Source organism: Plectropomus leopardus, chromosome 5 (assembly GCF_026936395.1).
Source record: "Plectropomus leopardus strain MGB_pleo_1.0 chromosome 5, ASM2693639v1, whole genome shotgun sequence".
In the NCBI taxonomy this organism is placed as follows: domain Eukaryota; kingdom Metazoa; phylum Chordata; class Actinopteri; order Perciformes; family Serranidae; genus Plectropomus; species Plectropomus leopardus.
The window spans coordinates 35,333,167-35,355,610 of NC_142180.1; the positions used below are offsets into that span (position 1 = coordinate 35,333,167).

The following is a 22,444-nucleotide window of genomic DNA, read 5'->3' on the forward strand; positions in this document are numbered from 1 at the left end:
TTCGCTGAAATCTTTATCACATTACTTTAATCATTAACCAGCATTCCCTCTTTTAGCTTCTTTGCACCTGTTTGTTAATGTGCAGAAAAAAGTGAAGCTGTTTGTAAAAGCCTAAGTTGAAACAACTGAAAAAGGGGAAGTAAGAAAAAAAGTATAAATATGATGATTTTTACTTGTTAGTCAAAGACTTTTCTGCTAAATGCCCATGTGATTACATTTAAAAGTACAAGAAGCCTCATGTAGTTCACAGAATTTTTTTTTTTTTTTTTAGCTCAAATCGCCTTTGACCTAGAATAAAACAAGCGCTCACATTCACCCAGAGACTCGACCTGAGTCTGACTGCAAACCGTTTGATCGTCTAATCAAGAGAGCAAGGGGTTTTTCTAAAATATATACATTCAGGAAATGCAAGTTTAGAATGGCTTGCCATGTACATGTGATGGACAGGAAGTCTTGCAGAAATAAGAGGAGGAAAAAAAAAGAAAAAAAAAAGCTGCAAACCACAACACAAGTCACATGATCCAAAAAGAGAACTACACAGTGACAAGTCACTGCAGCATCGGAGGTTTCTGTCCTGCGCTTGAAATAGCTTCCACACTTTCACAGAGAGCAGGTCAACGGCTCAAACAGGCAGTGACGGTGCAGACACTTCTTATCATCAACATAAAAGAAAGTTTACTAAGGTATTATTTACAAGTTACAAAGTACATTTCTAAAACACATCTTACTCATCAGTGTGAATCATGTGTTTCAGTCTCAAACATCTCTTCTTCTGCAGATGACCTCAAGTCAACCTGACTCACAGTAAAAAAAAGGATTAACAGTTTGTCATACAAAAGTGCAATATCATACAAATGTGGAAATAACAATAAATGCATTGCATAGGAGTGTTAAAGAGCTGGATAATGAAGAGTGTATTTACAGTGGGTGGGTGTCCATTATTCCTCAAAATGCGCAAATTGAAATTTTGAATATAAACTACGCCAAACAGTAACATGTTATTTAATACAAAACAACTCCCATTTATCACAAAAAAAGTTCAGGTACTTCAGGTGATTCGAAAAATTTATATTTTGCAAAACTGCAATGGAAAAACGTTTTGGGCTTTTCTAAGTCACATGATGCTATGACTATGTGCTTGTCAGCAGGAACGGGCTCCCTCATGATGCAGCAGGAGCTACAAGAGCTGTTATTGGATCACATAACTCTGAGAAAGTTGATCATCCAGAAGTTGCGAATCCACAATTCCTCTCGTGGACTATCAGCTTCCAGAAATCCCTCATACGTGGCCGCTCCCAAATATAAGGGGCTTGCCTTTCAATTGTCATCTAACACGCCTACGTCGCCTTCAAATGGAAACAATGACGGCTAGTGCGGTGGCTTCAATAGAAATAAAGCTACTGATGCTTTGAACATCCACAGAAAGAAGACAAACGGAGGGAGGTGTTCATTTGGGTGTCTGAACACCCGGAGTTTCATTGTGAGCAACCATCACGTTCACATCACAAGTTGTTGCATGTTGCAGCTTTGCAAGTGGACTTCTGCGTTAACATATTACATTTTAGGCATCCTTCTGCGTCTGCTCTTTACGTTCAGTGATGCCAACAAATGCACATGGTGGGATTAGGTAGCATGTGTTTATGTTTAGACGTGCCAAACAACGCTGGAACATCAAGAGAGGCAAATGCTGCAGTGGATAGTGAGGAATAAAGGAAGGAGGCACGTGGTAAGGTGTAAAAAAAACCCATCACATTTAGACAGGAAGCACACGCCGAACTCCTGCATGAAAGTCCTTGGTTTATTTGCTGTATCCACCTGCCCTATAGGCGCCCTTGTGCTCCTACATGATATGCAACAGATTCTGTTAGACCCGATTCTCAAGTGACGCCGCCCATCCACATATCATGCTGCTGCAGCAGGTGCCGTACAGCGGCACAAAATAACAACACAACCGGTCCTGTCTGGCCAAAAGGTGCTTTTTGGCAAGATCATAAACTGAAAGCACTGTCAAAACGGTGGCATTTGACGACTTCATGACTGAGAATGGGCTAGAGAAACTTAAACTAACAGCAAGAAGAAAAGCTGGGCCTGGGATCACATTTCCCGTCAACTGAAGCAGACTTGAAATTGTCCAAATATTAAGGACTTTGAACATTTCAGTGATTTCTGATGTCTTGCTATAGTATGCAGCCACAAGCCAACTTGCACTTCTGCCAGCGTTCAGCGAAGCACCTGCCTTTCATTGCAGCTATAGATTGTAGCGGCAGCTGCTTTGCTTTTTGGGGGAACGCTCTTTGGTGGTGGTCAGGGCAATTACCATGTGGTGTTGCAAAAGCAGATAAGACTCAACAGCCATGCTAGCAGCTCTGAGAAGCTGCACGTAGACACACTGGTGCTTTGAGTTAAATGCAAACATCAGCATGCTAACATGCTCACAGTGACAGCCAGCATGCTAACGATTAGCACGTGTGATGACAATCTTAGCTCAGGTATTAGCACATTAACATTTACTGGCATTAAACGCAAAGCAAAGCTGAATCTGATGGGAATGTAACCGGGTTTGCAGGTATTGTAATCCATCCTATAGCTGTTGAGATTATTCAGTGTGGACCAACCACCTGACTCACACACGTTGCCATGCTGCTAGCATAAAAACAATTAGATTAAAGAAAAAAAAGATGATGATAAAAGCTAACAAGTATTCATCACATTTGGCATAGGATACAAAACAGTTAAATACATTAATGTTGACTATGCACATATTTGATCATTTGGTGTTTGACACAAAACATCAACAACTTCATCTTGTGGAGGTCAGAAGCAGCCGGAGCCTCATGGTCTCACAGACGTTGATGGCGAAGGCGTGTTTGAGTTCTCTGGTCGATTTTATGCACACGTAAGTCAGAAACTGCAGACTTTTCTCATGGGGATAACCCACAATGCATGCAAAGCCAACGGTAATGACAGTGGAATTTCGGATGCATAAAAAAGGAAACATGAGCCAAACATGGAAGAAGTTGGCATGAAGGAATTTTCCTGGAAGTATAAACAGAGTACTTATTTGTCTTGTGACGACGTGATAGTGAAGTCCAACTCTGTTTACTTCCTCCAAATGTACAATTTTGCTCCTCAACATTTTCTTGATTTACTACATTATATCTGGAATATGAGTCTCACACTTTACTGGACAAAGGGAGTTCCCGTCCAGGTGATGTGAGTCCACAAGTGCTGTCCCAGTCCTCACATATGTTGTTTGGTGTCTGCCGCCCTCCTGCACTCACACGGTGACGTCGGTTAAAGTCTGTGAGGGTGAATAGGGCCTGGGGTGGACCTGTAACTGGGCCCTAAAGGTATAATATGCAGGATTGTCAGTTACCGTTTTTAAATTTGCTATAGTGAAAGTAAAAGCCAAACCCAAAGTCTCTCCAATTTGGCGTTGTTATATTTGCGTTATTTCAGCGCTGTGCATCTTGGATGCTGCTGTTTATCGTCAGGCACCTGGTCACTACGGCTACGGTCATGTGGACGCACACACACTTTTATTCATGGTACTTTGTGGTCCGTGTCGGGATGTCAACAAAGACACATGCTGACATGGACGGTTAAGTTTAGGGTAAAAAGCACATGGTAAAGTGAAGGTCTGGGATTTTTCGGATTCATACACCACCCCGGACGCCCGCCCTAAGGGGACCTTCATGCTTTTTATATTACATCATTACTGGCAACATTTCAGCCTGATGCCGTCCAGTGGCATATCATGCGGACGTGACAGGATCCGTCCGGCCGTGTTCTCAACTGATGCCGACTGTTCGCAGATCACGCTGCCACAGCAGGTGCCATCCGGCCGTCTTGCATCATAAAACAACAGCATAAACGGTTCTGTCAGGCTGCATTTTCAGCTGATGACATCCAGTGGCAAGAGTTGGCTTTTGGCGTTGGGTCTTATGCTGAAAGCACTGCAAAAGCAGCGGTATTCGACGACATCAGAATGAGAACGGGCCGCCTGAACACAGAAAATAGGAAGCAGATAAGAAAATAAAGGCAGAGGGCAGAATCTTTGCAGAAAGACACTCCACCAAACACTTATAGTGGGTGATACGCCACGACTGAGAGGGATTTCTTTGAGTCGATACATTGATTTTTTGGGAAAATCCTGCATAGTATATCTTTAAATTCAGGCTACAGTGTCATATCAAACACATTTGTGTTGGAAAAGCGCCGATCAAAGAGCGCTTTGGATCGAGTTCAAATTTCTCTACTTCAAAACTCCGACTTGGCGCTCACAGAGCTCTCGTGTGTTCCCTTTAACTCTCCGCTGGTGGCTCCCGATACTCCTGCCTGATCTTTGCAAAACAATCGGATCAGAGTGCCGCGAAACTTCTCCGCCCCGAACAGGTAGATGAGCGGGTCCATGGCGCCGTTGAGGCAGGTGAGCGAGGAGGTGAGACGGTTGGCCAGGCTCAGGCCTCTGCGTGTCTGACACGAGACGGCAGGATGACTGTAGCCCAGGATGAAAGTGGCCCGGCTCACGTGATACGGCAGGAAACAGACGACGTAGATGAGCATGACCAGACCGATGGTGCGCAGCGCTCTCATCTTGAGGGCCGGCTCTAACCGGGAGCCCCGGTGCAGGCTGTGAATGATGAGCAGGTAGCAGCACAGAGTGGCGAGGAAAGGCGGAGTGAACGCAACAGCCAACGAGATCAGAGCATTACGAGAGGCCTTCTCTCTGTACAGCTGCAAACACACCGTCACGCCATCCACCTCTGCAGTCTGGTGGGTGATCAAGAGTGGCGCCATGGAGACAGTAACCAGCGCCCACAGAGAGAAGCTGATGATGTGAGCGTAGCGAGCACGGCGAATCTTCAGCGACCTCACAGCGTGAACCACAGCCAGGTAACGATCTCCGGCCACGCAGGCCAGGAAGTACAGGCTGGCGTACATGTTGACATAAAACAAGAAGCCCGCTAATCTGCAGGGTACCTCGCCAAAGGGCCAGTGGCCCCTGGTGAGATGGTACGTGGCCCTCAGCGGGAGGATGATCACGTACGATAAATCCGCCACAGCCAGATGAATCAGGAAGATGTTAGCCGGAGAGGAAGCGCCACGCTGGTGAGAGAAGATCCAGAGAGCCAAGCTGTTGCCGTTCAGCGCCAGGAAGAAAACCAGGATGTAGAAACATCCAAACAACATGTTTTCAACTGTCGTATCCACCGCCGCACAGCTTTCAGACGACACGTTCGACGCCATGGAGGGCAGATCCACCGTAACAGACTCCATGTTGGTAACTGAGGAGAAAGAAAACGTGGCAGAAATTTATCCAAAGAGCCATTTTCATGTATAAAAAGAAACATTTTTTCCTTTTTGGGATGCTTTATATCCTATGATGGAGGGTTAGGGCTATGTTAAAGAAATTATTAAGAGAATTAAGTTGTAAAATTATGAGAATAGAATCTTATAAATTTACAAGAATAAAGTTGTAACCATATGATATTAAAATCATACATTAATGAGAAATAAATTTGTAAAATTATGAGATTAAGCTTGTAATTTTATGAGAAATAAAGTCACAGATTAAGACCGGAGAGTTCTGACCATTCATCCATCACTTCTGACCATTTATTCATACTTTGTTGCTTTTTATACCGTTTTACCCGACTCTCCGGTCTTAATGTGTGACTTAATTTCTCATAAAATTATTAGTTTAATCTCATTACATTCTAACTTTTTTCTAGAAACTGTAACATGAATGAATGTAAGATTTCTTTTTTAATTTCACATGGTCCTTATCCTCTGTTATAATATTTTAATAAAACAACATCATTTGTCAGTATGGATAAAATAAATTATGGAGGGACCGCTCAGATTAAATCTCTGACTATCTGAAACACGTGTTTTTGATTTCTAAAATAGTTCATTGTTAGTATTCAGACAGCAACCTACCCCAGTGACAGGAAACCCAACCCCTGTCCACACACAGAGACACACAGAGACACACACACACACACACACACACACACACTGACAATAGGCAGGGAGAGTATTTGTCACAGAGCCAGTCTCACAAGGTAACAATAGATGTCAGTGTCTCTGGCTAATGTGCACATGCCCTCAGAGCGGATTCATTCAGTAAGTACGAGACTTCCTGCGCACATTATTAAGTTCAGGAAGTCATTATATCTTCATTCTTCTTCTTTTTTTTTTTTTTTACAGCTTATCGGGCCTCGAAGTCTGATTTGTCAGCAAGAATTCTCTCATTTACACTGAATGGCAAACAAAGTTTCATTTCAAGAAACGTAAGCTGTGCAAGTTAAAACACAGCTTAAGTTTGGGGAAAAGTCGACTTTTAATGTAGCAGAATTACATGAGTTTTAAACCTACTCTGTAATACTAGTTTAGAAAAAGTCTGAAATAACCTCAAATGTTTATACCGCTTTAAAGGGACAGTTCACCCTGATATCAAAAATACATATATGTCCCCTTACCTGTCATGATATTCATCAGTCAAGATAATTTTGGTGTGAGTGTTGGAGATATCTGCCGTAGAGATGAAAAAATGTTTTTTCTTTTAATTTTAGAGAGAACTGACCATTTAAAGGAATAGGTTTACCATACTAACACTACTCTCATATTTGTGCCATGGAAGTATAAAGAGAGCTGGATACAGCATTCAGAGAGGAGCTTTGTTTATTCCTATAAAAGTTGCTCAGTGGCGTATTAAGCCAAAAACGCTCTATTTACACAGTATGAAAATACCTGGATTATTGGGCCCATAGAGAGAGCACACAAGAGACTTCTGCTGGCCGAAAGGCTAACTTTGGGGTTTAGCACTCTGCTAACTTGTGCAGGGACAAAACTATTCAATATTGTGCCGAATGGATCAAATCCTGCATTTCGTGGGGTTTTGACGCTCAAAAAAATGTAAACACTGATTTACAAACATCTCTTTTACAATGTAAGTCTATGGATAAAAGTCTTTTTGGGCCCCATGGCATTACATCTGTGGAATTTGTGGTTACTATTCATTAGCGTGTCATCCTCCATGACAAAGTTTAAACTTTGACCATGAAATTGACCAACATAAATTCCAACATTCCTCAAGGGGTTGAACATTTCTTGAACTATTCAGACACACCTCAAAATATCAAACCACCCACTCCTCCGTCCCTCTGGGGAGCTCAGACTGTCCACTCCTAATTTTGTTTTTATTTCCTCCTTTTCTTTTTTTGCCTGCACATCTACACAAACATCACCGGGGCGTGAACGGCGGTAATTAATCTTAGGAAAAAAGGCGTGTCTCGAACTTTCACTTCAACATTACTGCAAGATCCAAGAACAGCATCGCAACATGTGCAGCAGGGTTGAACTTGTCCCGCAGATGTTTCACTGAAGGAAGGCTCCAAAATAACAGTGAAAGGTGATTAAATAATGCTGCACCACAGCAAGGCTCCTTCACATAAAGGGATTGTGTCTCTTTATCTCACTGGGCTAAAAATCTGTTTCTCCAGCTTGCTGTCTGGACTTTTGGCTCATTAGGAACCAGCCAGATGTAGCAGTGTGGCTCTTTTCAGCATGTGTTGCGCTCCTGGAGCTGTGAGACCCTCAGCGGAGGGTATTTCTCAGCCAGGGCTCAGCCTCAGCGCATTCAGGAGCCCCAAAGAAAAGGGCTGCAGTCCCAGCAGGGATAACAAACCCAGAGCAGCACTGCTGAATGGAAAAGCTCCCATAAATACGGATCCCCGAGGGATAATCCTAAAGAGAGGCAATCCTGAAATATGCCTCCATCACAATGATCTGGGTAAGCAGATCTGTGCAGGAGCGCTGCCAGAGAGGAGCATCCTGGCGTTGATGCTTTTTTAGAGATTAGTCAGAGACAATTTGTTTTGACAGCTGTAATGTGCACGATCTTTCATTGTTAAAACAGTCACAGTAAAACCCAAGAAGAATAAAGTAAGTATGAAATTTGGTTATTGGATTAAAAATGCGAGTGCATGTCTTAAAAAGCAGATTGTCATCAATGCACGCTTGAAAAAACATTGAAAATGCTGAGGTTTTTTAGGATTTACATGACAAAAGTGATGCATATACAGAGTTGGTGCATATGCACAGTGGACTTTGTAGCTCTAATATTAAGATTTTACTGTTTGTGCAATTTAAATAGTGTACACAACTAAAACAGGAGAAATCTGTCTGCACAGCCACTTTTAACCCTTTGAAACAAACTGGCTTAATTTTTTTCCCAAAAATAAGGGAAGGCAATCAGCAACTTAATAAAAAATGAGAAACTTACAAGAAAATTACCTTACAATAAGCAAAAAATGAATAAACTAATTAATTTTTAAAACACTTTTAAAAGTAATGAAAATATTTTCTCTTTAGCATAACTTAATAAAATTCTAAGAATTACTCATACAGTTTTCTGGACATTTTCCTTATTTTTTTATATGAATCTGATTAGCTCCCCACAGCTAATTTTCAAGTCATTTTCTTGTCATTTTTTTTGTAATTTGCAGAACATTTCTTGCCAAGTTGCACATTTCCTTTTTCCCATATTTAAAAGAAATCAATGGGCTTGATTAACCCAATACGTTAAAAAACAAAGAAGTCAGGAAACTTGTAAACAGTGAAAGAATAAAGATTTGAAAATTGGCACAAAAAATAAAATAAAAGTTAAAAAACAATGAAAATTGCATTAAAAAAATTGTAAAAATTAATATGAATTCTGTAACCTAATTAGAAATAAGTGATTGTGTTCATTTTAAATATACATTTCAAATCAAACCAATTTGCTTAGGGTTAAAAAAAAAGCTGTCAACAAAGCTGATGCTGATCCAGATTCTGAAGGGTTGAAAAAACTTATCACAGACAAAAATTCATAGAAACATTTCTATTTCTTTATCAAAGTCTGAAGTAAAGTAAAGAGACTCACCTGAGCTTTGCAGAGCGGATGTCTTGCAGAAAACTTGGCTGCTTCACAAATCAGCAGCTGAACAATCAGAGCAGGAGCAGAGTGAAGAGAGTGCGAGCGGCGAGCTCTGGAAGAACTGAAGCCCCGACACAAAACACGCTGTCCTATAACCCCCTCTTCTCTCACTCAAGATGTTCTGGGGAATGAGACTGTAGCTCTTTTTGTGTCTCAACAAATTTGATAACAGAAAGGGAGTCCCAATGGGAGCCTTTCGTTTGAACCTTGACCCCACCCTTTCTTCTTCCATCCCCTGCTCCTCAGAGAGCCACTTGTGCGCTCCACAATAGCCTGAGTCAGAGTAAGCGCTGCATTTTAGCAGCGTGCAGAAGAATGGCATGCCTCTGTCGCTACGAGTCTCGGGTATGACTCCATGGAAACGAGTCCTAGCGGTGCACCGAGTGCCTCCACCGTGAACTCCCACCCCCCCACTGATAGACAGAAGATGGAGTGCGTTGTTAATTGAGAAGTTTATGACTAAAGTCTCAGAGATGATCCTTTGTAGATGGTTCGACAGAGGGCCCCATTCCCTATAGGAGAGCAAGTGAAAAACAAGAGCGGGGAGGACGAGGAGGGGGGATGCTTGGAGGAAACAGAGGCCCTTGTTGGTCTCCTGCCTCCTGGGGGCATCCTGAATTGGAATGCCCGAAATAATCAGTCACATAGCCATCGGACAGATGTGGAGAGAGTACCCGCTGGCTGAGGGGGGATAATATTTCTTTCATACGAGGAGTTCACAGCTGTGTGTCGCACACATCGGCCCTTTCTGTCCTCTGTATCATCGACATGCAAATGGGATTCTGCAGACTTGAATGAAGCCACTATCTGTGTGCAAGAAGCTCTGACACCACTACCCTGTTAATCTACTGCCAACTGCTAATTGGGGCAGCCCCCCGCTTTTGTTTCGGCTCCTCGGCTCTGTCTGTTGTGCGTCTCGTAACCCCGAAGCAAAAACATTGCCCTGTGTAAGTGCTAACGATCATAAATACATCGTTCTTCTTTGTGCGTTGAAGGAGCGGCGCCCGGCTGCCGACAGAAGAGAACGTGCTCTCTTTTCGTTTATAACACTCACTTCAACTGGGAAAATTTTTTATGTGACAATTTTTGCAGGAACAATAAATGTTTAATTCAATATTTTTTCAAAGATCATGATTCCAAATCATTATAAGCAATTTAAAATATTTTCTGTGGATGGATTTATTTTAAGGGAAACCTATTATGATTATTCTTTTTTTTGGCACAGAAATAATAATACAATTTTGGATGTTCATATTAAATGCGGCCAAAGTTTTCAAATAACGAGGTAAAAATATGTAAAAGTAATTCGTAATACTCTGTTCACATTTTTTGTACTTTCAAAACAAGCTGACTAGCTCATGACTTATTTCTTTATACGGTCATCTGCTCCAGGCACATTACAGCTACATGTAGCTACACGCTAACGTTCGGAAACACGTAATCTTCGTTGCTGATATTGTAAATCTGCCGCCATCACAGTTCTGCACGTACATTTCCGGTTGTGTTTTGAGGCTTTTATTTTTCACAGAATAAAGTACCACTATTCCTCTTTTCAGCCATTTCCAGGTTGCACGCATACTGCTGCAGGCAACAACAGGCTAATATTAGGGAAACATGTAGTTTTGGTTACCGGTTTTGTTAATTTCTTCCGGATTTTGGATTATTTTGGATACGTTTCCTGCTGGAATATGTCCAGTTGTGTTTTAAAGCTTTTATTGATGAATTTTCATGGTAAAAAGTGCAGATTTTCTTACTATATATACTATATATATATAATATATATATATAATATAGCTACACGCTAACGTTAGGAAAACATGTTATCTTTGTCACCGTTTTTGTTAATTTCTTCTTTATTTTAGATCATACTCGTTCTGGAAGATCGTCGGGTTGTGTTCAAAAGCTTTCATTTGCCATTTTTCACAGCAGAAAGTAGAAAGTATCGGACACTTTACAAATGCAGCCAACAAAGTTAGAGTCATATTTTTAGACACTGACATATTTTAATTATTGGGGTGTTTTTGGTGTTTTTTATTTCTGTATTTTGCACCTGAGACCTCTGAACTCATTTTGCTCTGCACAACAAAAGTATGACAAAATAACATTAAAGCTGAACTGAACTGAAGTGAAGAAATTAAATTGACATTTATTGAATTTAAGGTTGTATCTATTTGTACATTTATTTTAAATTTATTAAACCTGGTAGGCATTTATGGGCGGGCAGAGGGGAAATGTGGGCATTAATGGAAATCATAATTTATTCACAAATTGTAAAACACATATGTTAATGTGTTTATATTTGTGGATCATGAACCATATATTTTTGTTTTTCACTCAGACTAAGAAAATGTGTGCACAGTATTAGCATTACTTAAAATGTGGGTTCTACACTTTGGATGAATTTACTTGAATACACGCTAAAGAAACATTAAATTTAAATAAAATAAGAGAAATCTACAACACCTTTCTTTCATGCAATAAATCAATTTCTGTTTTTCAACAGAGCACAAATAAAGCTGATTGCACTTTTAAAAACAGAACTCGTCTTCTTCTCTGCCTTTGTGTGTGTGTGTGTGTGTGTGTGTGTGTGCGTGTGTGTGTATAAACTACATGTCGACTGTGTGGGTTTAAATCTGCAGCTACAGACACGAGTTGCGTCACACTCGAGCCACTGAGGCTCAGATGTCGAAGCGCTGGTTCCTGGTTTGCACTGCCCTCCTCTCTCTGAGGTACATGTTGACATAGGAGGTTATAAGATCATCCATCTTGTAACCCTTTTTATGGGAAGACACAGACGTAAAAAAAATTTGAAATAAAAAGAAATGAAAAGGACAAACTTTTTCTAGTTCATCGCTTAAAGCTCAGTTGTCTGATGATTGATCTTACCATTGAAGTTTCACACAGGAATTTGCTCCCCTTCACCAAACTGCCGGTGGTCATGTGAAAGTAGGTGCTGCCGCTGCACCAGTTAGCGATGCGGTTGAAGGGGTGATTTGCCAGCATGTCCTTCAGAAGAGAAACAAATTGTTATGAACGAAAAACAGGAGCACAATGTAAAAACAGGGTTTCTTCAGCTTAAGGCAAGATAGATTTTTAAAGTTTATTTTGCCAAAATGTTTATTGTAACATAAACAGGACTTTTTTTTGGTGCAGCTAAAAAGTTACAGACAACAAATGTTCACTTTTAAGAGTGAAACACATGGAAGACAATAAACATATTATATTATCATAAAGGTACCGTATCCATTTGTTTACCAACAGAAGTGGAAAACATTTGGCATTTCTGGCCTGTTTTAGGGACGATTTTATGTTTCTAAATCTGTATGCAAGATTACACCGCTTGGACTCTGATCATGACGATTTTAAGAAAAGGAATTTTTAATTTTTAAAATTATTTTATATATATATATATATATATATATATATATATATATATATATATATATATATATATATATATATACATATAAAAAGATGTTACCAATTGTTTTATATAGTACAACTAATCTTCACAAAAAACAGATGAATATCCTTTCTAATTTTAAGACTTTTTAAGGACATGAAGGCCTTTTTAAGGATCTGTGGCAACCCTGGTCAAAGTGAATACTGTTTGTGATGGTTTCTTTGTTTTGTTCTCACCTTGGTTTTAGGGTGGTAGATGGAGAGTCCTTGCTTGCTGATAGCTATTCGCACAATATCTGGGAAATTTGGTTCTGATGTTTGCTGAAAAGGAAAATGACACAGCTTTACTTTACTGCTTTGTGGTGACAGAGGGTGTGAGGTACTGACACAAAGAGCGTCAAATAAACAAGCCGCCCACCCAAACAAATGGACTGAAGACGGTAAGATGAAGCTCCGTTTGTGCTACTTTTCACCGCAGCTCTTACCTTCACTTCAAAGAACGCAGAGCCGAATGTCGGCCAGCGGAAGACCACCTTAAGAAACGCCAGCTTTGCATCTTCAACACTCATTCCTGCTTGTGTGTTATAAGAGGCGGTAATACCCTGAAAATTAAAAAAAAAAAAAAAAGTACATCTCAGTGTGATACAACACTCTGTTGTAAGAAATCTTTGCACGTCCTTTAATATTACACACACTCATATCGCTCTGCGCACAAAATCTGCTTTTCAAAATCAAGCTTTAAAAAATATTATACATTAATAATATTTTCTACTTTCAATGAGTTCATTTTTTAATCAATATCACTCCTTAACATAAATAGCAAATATCCATTAATTTTCAGAATTTTAACCCTTTAAATACCAGGTTTTTGTCTCATGATACCACTATGTTTTTAGAATTAAAAAAAGAGGAATTTTCAATATACTACATGCTAAGTGGATTATTATTTTTCATTTTTACAGCCTAGAATATGTCAATGATTAGTGACAACATTGATTTTTATACAATATTATTTTTGTGTATTGTCAAATGCTCACACTAATCTCTTTGCACACAAAATGTGCTTTTCAAAACCAGGCTATAAATAATATTATAAATTAGCATTATTTTCTACTTTCATTGAGAACTTTTTTTAAACCGACATCAATCATGTCATGATGCCACTATGTTTTTAGATGAAAACAACAACATCAACAACAACAAAATGCAAAAAATGAATCATTTTCAACATACTACATGCAAAGAATATATATTTTTTTTAATTCACAGTCTGGGATATGTCAACGGTTTGCAGAAATATTGATGGTGACAGTGGAAATAGCATGTATTTTCTCCATAATGTCAAATATGGTAAAAATGATGTCATCAGGTGGAAAATAGCAAAAATACAAATTTGAAGGCAAAAGCCCAGAATGACACCCCAAAATAATACAATGCATGTTTTTATACTGTAATGGCTGTGGGATCAAAAACTGCAGTTTGAATGGGTTTCAATGGCACATTTTTTTGCACTTAACAGTCTGAATGTAACTATTTTCCACAGTGTGTTTAAGACTTATTGTAGGAGCTGAGCTGGAAATTCAAGATTAAACAAAAATACACAATCTTCAAAATTTACGCCATATGTACAAGCACAGCCAAAATGATCAAAAAGATGAAGAATGGAAAGCGTGTAAAATGCACCGAACAGTCCCTGAGGGTTAATGGGGTTAATGATTTTCCAACACCCCCACAGCCTTCAGGCCATATCCTCAGAGAGCTGAGATAAGCATCACAGGAATAATGGTGATATTATTCATATGAGCAATTTAAAGAAGAAGTCTGGTGACATCTTTACGAGTGTCTGTGTATCAAAGTCTGATATGTTTTATTCTTCTGTGTCATAGAGCTCCGTTGTTTACACTGCTGCACTGTGTGACAGTCTTTCTCTTCAACAAACATAAGCACTGTAGCTTATTTTGAGTCAGTCCCACATAAACTGGCCTGTTGTTGTAAATACTTGCACTAAATGTTTATTAATCCGCGACTAAAATAGTCCCTAACAAACTGCACTTTACCCCAGTGTCAGTAATGTTTGATAAAAACACCTATTTTTGCAAAAATTACTTAGACATATCTTAAATTGTATATTTAAGAACTGGTTTTAGCCGGCTGCAATCTGTCATTGACGATTTCTATGCACAGTAATATTACATAATTCTTCCAAATATGACGATGTTCTAAATCTAATACGAGTCATGTAAAAAGTATATAGCATTTGCATAAGCAGAATTAGGTCTTATTTCAAATGTAGCATTTTCAATTAAGACGTGGGATATGGTGATATTATTGGGATTTTAGGAGCATTTTTTTGACTTCACAGCATATTCAGAATCTGAGTTTTTACTACAGTTTGTGAAATATGGCCTATTGTCTAAAAGAGAGGGGGAGATGGCACATGAAATGACAGCGTATGAGCAACATGACTGCCTTTGGAAAAGTAGGGAAATTCCTCTGTAGGGCAATTAAAATATTTATGGGGAATAGCCTTAGGATGGATGTCAAGGGGGCGTTTTACAGGGTGACAAAGGGGTTGTGCACAGCTGCAAGCAATGCAGTCTTATTGAAATATTCATTTGGTTCGTCAGGTTAACAGCTCAGGAGCAATGTTGGAAAAAAAGGGCACAAATTGAATATTTTGTGGCAATAGTATCATGATCAGGAAAGCCACTCAACCCAGCAAAGTTTTCCCTTTGGCCACTCGCAGTATTGCCGTGAAAAAAATAAAATGAAAAAATAGGTGCCATCTCTGGTCCACTGTCTTGGTATTATTTAAGTCTATGCCAGCGAACATGGTTTCTTACCAGAAGCGAGTGTTTAGGATCAAAATATATCGGTTACTTGCCAAGAGCTTTAGACCTGTTTTGCGTTATGGAAAACGATGCGTTTTGAAATGTATTAGTTAGGGATGTACGTGTAATTATCTGCCGATAATGGGACTTATGACGTTGTACAGATAATTCCGCTAATAAAATTTTTGGCCTTTATATTCTGTTTGTAATGTTAGTTCATTTTTTAAGTGATTTAATTTAAAATTTTATCCGTAGTTTACACATCGAAGCTTTAAGATATACAATTAATAAAAGGACTGTTGAGATAAAATCAGTGAAAAGAAAGCTTTTCATACCTTCTTCCACTCATTTTCGGACACGGCCTTCAGTTGGTCGGCGGGCACCAGCTCCTTCAGCATCTTGGGAATCATGACTAACTGGCTCTTATCACTGCCGACCTTTATTCTGAAGAGCAGACCTGCGATGTTGACCATTTCCTCTTTGGTGCAAGCATGATAGCCTTTGAGGTACTTTGGTAGCTCCTGGAAGATTAAAAGATGTCTTATAAAGTCTGCTAACGAGAGAGATTTGGTCCTAAATTTGACCTTTAAACCAAATTCCTACTGACTACATTAACGTTTTAATCTGTAATGTTCCTACTGATCATAATAAAACCAGAGGGAACTTTCTGGAACTGATGTTATCACATTAATATGTCAGGGGAGATTGTGTTTTTAATATCATGTGGAAAAACTAATCGGTCTGGAAAATGTGGTGGTGGCTGAGCTGCATCATTCAAATGCACCTGAGGGAAATGGAAGATAAGGTCGGCCTCTGTGTCTCTGCCAGGCACCACGTTGAACCACAACTTCCTCATGAAGAACACAAGGTAGTGCATGTTGATCGGCCCGCCTGCAGAACGCAAAACAAAGAGGTATTTACAGGTAAACACAACAAAAAAAACCCCCAAAAAACATCTAAATTCTGATCCCAGCAGATCATGTTTTTACCATCTTTGGACCGCTTGGCTTTCTTGGACCAGTCGGTGATTTGTCTCAGACTATCAAAGAAGTAGTCTGAGTCATTCAAACTGAGAAGCTGAAATAAAAACAGCAGACGTTTATGACAGAATTCTGGAAAAAAAAAATACTGCGTCAACATATATTGTTCAAGGCTGAGAACTTTCAAATAAACCTTGTCCTGTATTTTAACAAAAATGCTGAAGCCGTCTCCCGAAGCCAGATTGAGCTTCTTGGTGATGTTCTGGATGAGATCCTTGATCCTGGTGTTTGTCCCGACCTCAAATATCTAAAGAGGAACGAGGGGAATTACTGGTGTTGCTGATATGACCTGACGTTTGTCTGTCACTGTAATTAATTAACTTTCAAAGATTTGTGTTCGTACCTCTGCTGTGTCGTTGGGGAAGTGGATTTTGTGTAGGATCTGGGTGCTGTTCTGTTGGATGGCGTCCACCTCAGCCTGGTGTGGTGGGAGCTTTCTGGGCTCCATCCTAGACAAGGACAGCAAATGCCACACTGTTGTTTTTTTTTGGTTTTCATTTTTAAATTGCTGGACAGACTCTCTGCACACCTGAACGTGTGACTTCAGAGGAGGGTGCAATCTTTAAAAAAGAGAGAAACTTCTGCACATTGTCCTGCTTACTGCTGACATATTTTTTAATGGAAAAAGGACATTTCAGGTATCATACCGGATGAAAGTGTCAGCAGTAAGCGAGAAAATTTGCCGGAGTTGTTTATGGTTTTCATGTGAAGTCACAGATTCAGTGCAGATAAAGAAAAGAGCATACACTTTGGCACTTAAGTTAAAATAAATTTTAAAAAATGCAACACTACACACCCAGTGTGCTGATCAACAATAAGAGCCTGTTGTCATTATGGAAATCATACTGAATGTAAATCAAATGTATTTTTAGAGGAAGCTATGCAAATGCAGAGTGTAGTGACGTCAGTGTGATGAACACAAACACGAACAAACACGAACACGTCTCTGAGAGCATCGCTGCAAACAAGCTCTGCCTTATGCTGCATTCATGTGATGTCAGAAAGTCGTAGTTTTTGAGGTGTTCTTCCGAATCTTTAAGTATCAAAAAATCATAAAATATATAAAACAAATACAGGTATACATAAATAATGTGTTCTCATGATAAATAAATGCATAAATAAAAAAAAAATATTGAAATGACTATGGAAATAGATAGATATAGCTAGATGTCTATCTATAGAGGAATAGATAGAGGGATAGATTATTTTATTTTATTTTTTTTTACATTTTTATACAACTGGAATTATTTTTTCTGTGTCTGTAGGTAGGGAATCCTCATCTTTTATTTATTTATTTATTTGTGTATTTATTTCACCATTTTTATTTATTTCATGTATCTATTTATGCCTGTATTTTTTATACATATATTTATATATCAATATGAATAAATATATTTTTTATTTATACTAATTTATAAATGAATAAATGTATTTTCTATGTTATGCCGTATGTAATTTTTTTTGTCCTCCATAGTCATGTCACGTTGTGGTATCTGCTAACCATGAGTGTTGCAACTGCCTTTTACTTTTTTACCAGCAACATCAGCTGCTCTAGAAATCATCCTGTCACGGCTTGCACACGCTCTTTGTGTCATCACACACTCATCTCTCTCAGACACTCTTCTCTGGAACATGAGGGGAAACACGTCGCCGTGTGTTGGTGATGTATAAATAGCATGTTGAGCTAACCTCAGGGAGCTCTGCAGACGCTGCAGGCAGTCGGAGGCGAGGGGCTCTCTGCGGCGTGACTCCAGGAATCGCTGAGTGTGCTTCAGAAGAGGCTGGCTGGGAGGAAACAGGCCGCAGCAGAGCCACAGCAGCTGCCAGCCCTGCTCCATGCTGAACCTGAGCGACGGACGAGGAAACAGAAATAAATTCATTTAGCATATGAGGAAACAGAGTCTTTATTTGTATTCAAATCCATTTTTGCACACTGAAACATAAGAACGTGGTTTTGCTTCAGTTACACTTCTGTAAAGAAATCGTCTTTTTTTTTTTTTTTACACCTTTTGTACTTCCTACTTTCTAAACAACGGAAAGCACACAAAGGAAACAGCAGTTCAAGCTACTTTAAGTTACTGGTCAGGCTTTGGTTTAGCTTAAAATCTTGTTTTGATCTTTCTAAACTTAGCTAAGGCTGTAACAGTTATTTTCATTACCAATTAATTTGTCAAATATTTCTTGATTAATCAATTAACCATTAACCAGGGCAAAGTTATAGGTATATTCTGAATTAATAAGTGCAAACTAGGAAGTAAAAATACCATTGAATATGTACTTATAAGTTTTAAATATGGACATGAAAAGGCCAAAAGTATGATAAGTATATGAATTTATTGTGATTATCTCCTCCGTGTTGTGTGTTGCAGGTGTTGTCTTCATGCTGAATAAATAAAAAGTAAAAAAAAAACAAAAACATAAATATTACTAAAGCCGTGGAGAACAGTGAGCTGCAGTTACTTATATATATTATTCTATTATATTACATGACTAACAGCAGTGATCGGCTATCATCAGATGATTTTTGGATTGCTCATACATAGAAAATTCTGCAAAATACAAATTTTAAATGTTTCCTTTACCCAGAGCTAGTTCTTGAGATTGTAAATTACACACCTGTTGTTATTGCTGGTCATCTGCTTCATGATCTGGCAGTAGATCTCATCCCTGAGCGCCTCATTTTGAGCGGTGGGGCCGAAGATCTGGTCGGTGAGCTCCAGAGAGCTCTGCATCTGCTTGGTGGGATAATCACCCATATATTTCAGGATCGGTGCACAGACAGTCAAGGAGAAACAACCATCGTCATTTTTATGAACTTTTGCTTGTTCGGGTAATGAAGCTGAGAACTCTTGAGCGTAGGCTTTATTTAACATGTGACACATACTATATAGACTGTATATACTCTTATTGTTATTCTTACTTATGTATATCTCTGTTAGTCTTGTTTTGGACTCTGAGACAGTATGAGATTTATAATATTAATCTTCTCAGTATTGATTATTTTCATTACTTTTTGTTATGGTTGTACAATTTAATGTTTCACACTAAATATTGACTGCAGGCTGAATCCTTCAACTCCAAAGATGTAGCAGGATCAAGGACAAACGTAATGTCGTTTTTTTTTATTTAAAAAATGACCAATAGTTGTACCTTCAACCTGCTGAAAGATTTTGTTCAGACTTTTTTGGTGTTTTAATGCATTGTACAGGTTCTCTATATTCTTTGTATATAAAAAAAGTGAGAAAAATAATAAATAAAAAAAAATTAAAAATAAATAAATAAATTATATATATATATACACATATACCCTGGAAAAAGAAAAAAGTTCTAAAAAAAACCTAGAACAATTCTGTCTATTTTTTCCCTAGCTAAGGTGGCCTCAGACCATTAAAGTACCACATCAATAAGCAGTATCAGTAAGAGTAGTAGTACCATATACCCATATCTACATAACTCTTGAGTGTAAAGGATATCAGTGAAGGCCAGACAGGCTTTGTGGCTCAGGTCGGGGTTTCCCACCAGCTTCTTGAGGAGCGGCTGTCTGATTGGCTCTCTGGAGTTCGCCCACAGCCTCTCGGGGGCGGCGTTCCTGGACATCACCTGGCGGTTCACATCCTTAGTGGGCTGCCTGCAGGATTAAGAAAACAAGATAAGTATTCCTGCTGTTCGCTCTGCTCCAGTGAGCGTTATCCTGCTGATCAGCGAGTGAATCAAAAATTTAGATACCTGAAGTACTCGAGGGAGAATTCTCTCAGCGATACCGGAGCTAATCTCTCCATAGTTCCTGTTTCTTTCAGATTTGCCTGAATGATGTCCTTCCTCTGGTTCGGAGATAAGTTGAGGAGGCTCTGAAATACAGAAACTTCATTAAATACTCCACAGACTCTGACTTTAACTCATCAGAGGAGGATGTGTTGTTGAAACCTCCGTACCATGACCTCTTTGGTGGGTTTGCTGAGTGTCGGCAGGATTAAAATGGCCTCCACCGGGACGGCTCCTGTTTGTTTCGTGCTCTCGCTCTGGCCCTTCATCCAGCCACGCTGCTGAGAAAACTCGTCGTCTTTGATTATTATGATGAGCTCTCCCTTCTTGAAGTTCAGGAATGTGGGGTCATCTGAAGAGGAAAGGAAGTCAACTCAGAAATCAGTTAAAAGTTAGCAGAGATGGAGGACGAAAAATGACATCAGTTTCAATAAGTAAATAAATGTATAGATAGTTAGAGGAATAAGTAAATAAATATAAAAAATAATGTAGAGGTTAGGACCTGCTACCTAATTAAAATACAAATACAAAAATAAATGAATAACATTCAAAAATGAAGAAATTAATTTAATTTTTTTATAAATGCATGATTTGTGTAATTATCAGCTTTTATTGATTTGTTAATGCATTTATCGATTTCCACTTAATTTCCAAATTTTTAATTCATTTATGCTTTTATTCATTTATTAATTAATGTATGAATTTATTTCTGTACTTATTTAAGCATTCATTCTTGTATTTATGTATATATTTATTCATTCATTTCTTTCTTCACCTTTTATTTATGTATTTATACATATATTAGTTAATTTATTTAAATATTTAATTATTTATTTTGGTATTTATTTGTAAATGTTTTTATTTATCTATTCCTGTAATTATTTTTCCATTTACTTATTCATTTATCTACATATTTATTTATTTCTGTATTTATTTATTTACACATTAATTTATTATTTTATCTATGTATTTATTTATTTTTTCATGTATTTACATGTAATTATTAATTCTGGTACTTAATCCAAAATTTATTTATTCCTCCTTTTTTTTATAGATTTACTTATTTAATAATATTTTTGTCATTTTTTGCCCTCCAAAGAAATGACCCTCAGAAAGATAATTCACCCGTGACTACATAAGAAAGAGAAAAATGCGGCCTCTGACCTTGCCTGTCGGCTTCCTTCAGGGTCACGGCGTACTGAGATCTCTCTGTCAGTCCACTGAGGAACATCGTGACCAGCTCGGCCATGTCCGCCGCCGTGCTTCCACTCAGAGTGAAGTCTCCTTTCAGCGTCACCAGGCTCACCATCTGACCAGACGCTTTACCGTCCCTGCGTCACAACACAAGTATCACCGCACTGTTTCAGTAACTGACTGGCTCACACGTCGCTGCCTCCCTCTCCGACTCGGCGTCTACCTGACGGTGTTGACGCCGGTGACTTCGGGGAAGGAGAGCTCCAGCAGCCTCTTCTCTCTCTCGTCCAGGAAAGTGATACCAGTCCAGTTTATGGCCACGATGAACTTGCTCTTTGGCAGCGGCGGACCTGAAAAAAAAATCCAGAATGAACAAACCCAATAAAAAAATTACTTATGGGAGATATGGAGGGAATTATGAAATATATTGCTGTCCAAACTGCTGTTTAAATTCTATTAGATGTTACAGTGAAATCACGGTCTGTGTAATTACCAGCGTACTGTCAATTAGGCAATTTTACCAGGGAACTAAATAAATTTCATGGCAAATTTGATCTATTATAGAAAATAAAAGTGATTCAGACGGTTCTTATTAAACAGCTGGGATGCACCGTTTTGCTGATCAGTTGTTCAAGAAGAAATGGGAGGAAAGAAATGTTGTTCCTGTCCCACTTATTCTCTCTCAATCAACTGCTTTGCTCGAGTCTTAACCCCAGCGGTGTCTATAAATAGCTTTGAATATTCCAGTTTGACATAGATACAAAACACGGCAGCAGTTAATTGCTCAGAAGGGGGGTCGGTTAAAAAACAGCTTCACTGCTGATCATTAGAAGTGTTTGTCTCTGCATTTTTGATGTCAGTGTTAAACTGTACATGTGTCATGCTCTGTGTGTGATACTGTTTTTATTTTTTAAAGAACTGAACCGATTGACCCTAAGTTGGTTTTTAGTAACTTCAAAGCTTATTCGTGAACACATTTATCATCAGGAGTAAAGTCAATTCTGTGCTGCAAACATTTGATTTTCAGCATCAAAGAAAGGGAAATAATCCTACTTCTTCTGATGCAAGATTTACAAGTTTAAACACTTTAAATATGTTTGCTTATGACAGAGATAGAGTAAACTACTGAATTTACTTTCTAGATGTAGCTTATTCTGCAATACATTCTCCATTCAGTCTAAAATAATTAGTGATTTAGTAATTCTCTAATAATGTAATCTGGTCACTTGTAC

The 22,444-nt window shown here is 38.7% G+C and overlaps 2 protein-coding genes across 2 annotated transcripts in view; both read right to left on the minus strand.

Moving 5' to 3' along the window:
* Positions 1-41: 41 nt before the first annotated feature.
* Positions 42-10,823, minus strand: gpr17 (G protein-coupled receptor 17). The gene is made up of 2 exons (XM_042512315.2): positions 8,930-10,823; positions 42-5,288 (listed from the first exon to the last, which is right to left on the minus strand). Exon 2 carries the CDS (start codon positions 5,278-5,280, stop codon positions 4,261-4,263), a length of 1,020 nt encoding a protein of 339 aa, XP_042368249.1. The 5' UTR covers positions 5,281-5,288; positions 8,930-10,823; the 3' UTR covers positions 42-4,260.
* Positions 10,824-11,104: 281 nt separating this feature from the next.
* myo7ba (myosin VIIBa) overlaps positions 11,105-22,444 on the minus strand; it is a 35,165-nt gene continuing 23,825 nt past the window's right edge. Inside the window, exons 33-48 of the mRNA XM_088078085.1 lie at positions 21,436-21,562; positions 21,183-21,349; positions 20,189-20,370; positions 19,983-20,104; positions 19,730-19,884; positions 18,873-19,026; positions 17,946-18,101; positions 16,600-16,705; positions 16,390-16,503; positions 16,206-16,293; positions 16,001-16,107; positions 15,552-15,737; positions 12,871-12,987; positions 12,623-12,706; positions 11,870-11,989; positions 11,105-11,757 (exon numbers count right to left, since the gene is read on the minus strand). Of these exons, the coding sequence (XP_087934211.1) occupies positions 11,662-11,757; positions 11,870-11,989; positions 12,623-12,706; positions 12,871-12,987; positions 15,552-15,737; positions 16,001-16,107; positions 16,206-16,293; positions 16,390-16,503; positions 16,600-16,705; positions 17,946-18,101; positions 18,873-19,026; positions 19,730-19,884; positions 19,983-20,104; positions 20,189-20,370; positions 21,183-21,349; positions 21,436-21,562 (2,081 nt within the window). The 3' untranslated portion in view covers positions 11,105-11,661. The remainder of the gene's footprint in view (positions 11,758-11,869; positions 11,990-12,622; positions 12,707-12,870; positions 12,988-15,551; positions 15,738-16,000; positions 16,108-16,205; positions 16,294-16,389; positions 16,504-16,599; positions 16,706-17,945; positions 18,102-18,872; positions 19,027-19,729; positions 19,885-19,982; positions 20,105-20,188; positions 20,371-21,182; positions 21,350-21,435; positions 21,563-22,444) is intronic.

What these genes read in the sequence shown, in the direction of transcription:
- gpr17 (XM_042512315.2), bottom strand. Translation starts at nt 5,280, where the DNA reads ATGGAGTCTGTTACGGTGGATCTGCCCTCCATGGCGTCGAACGTGTCG.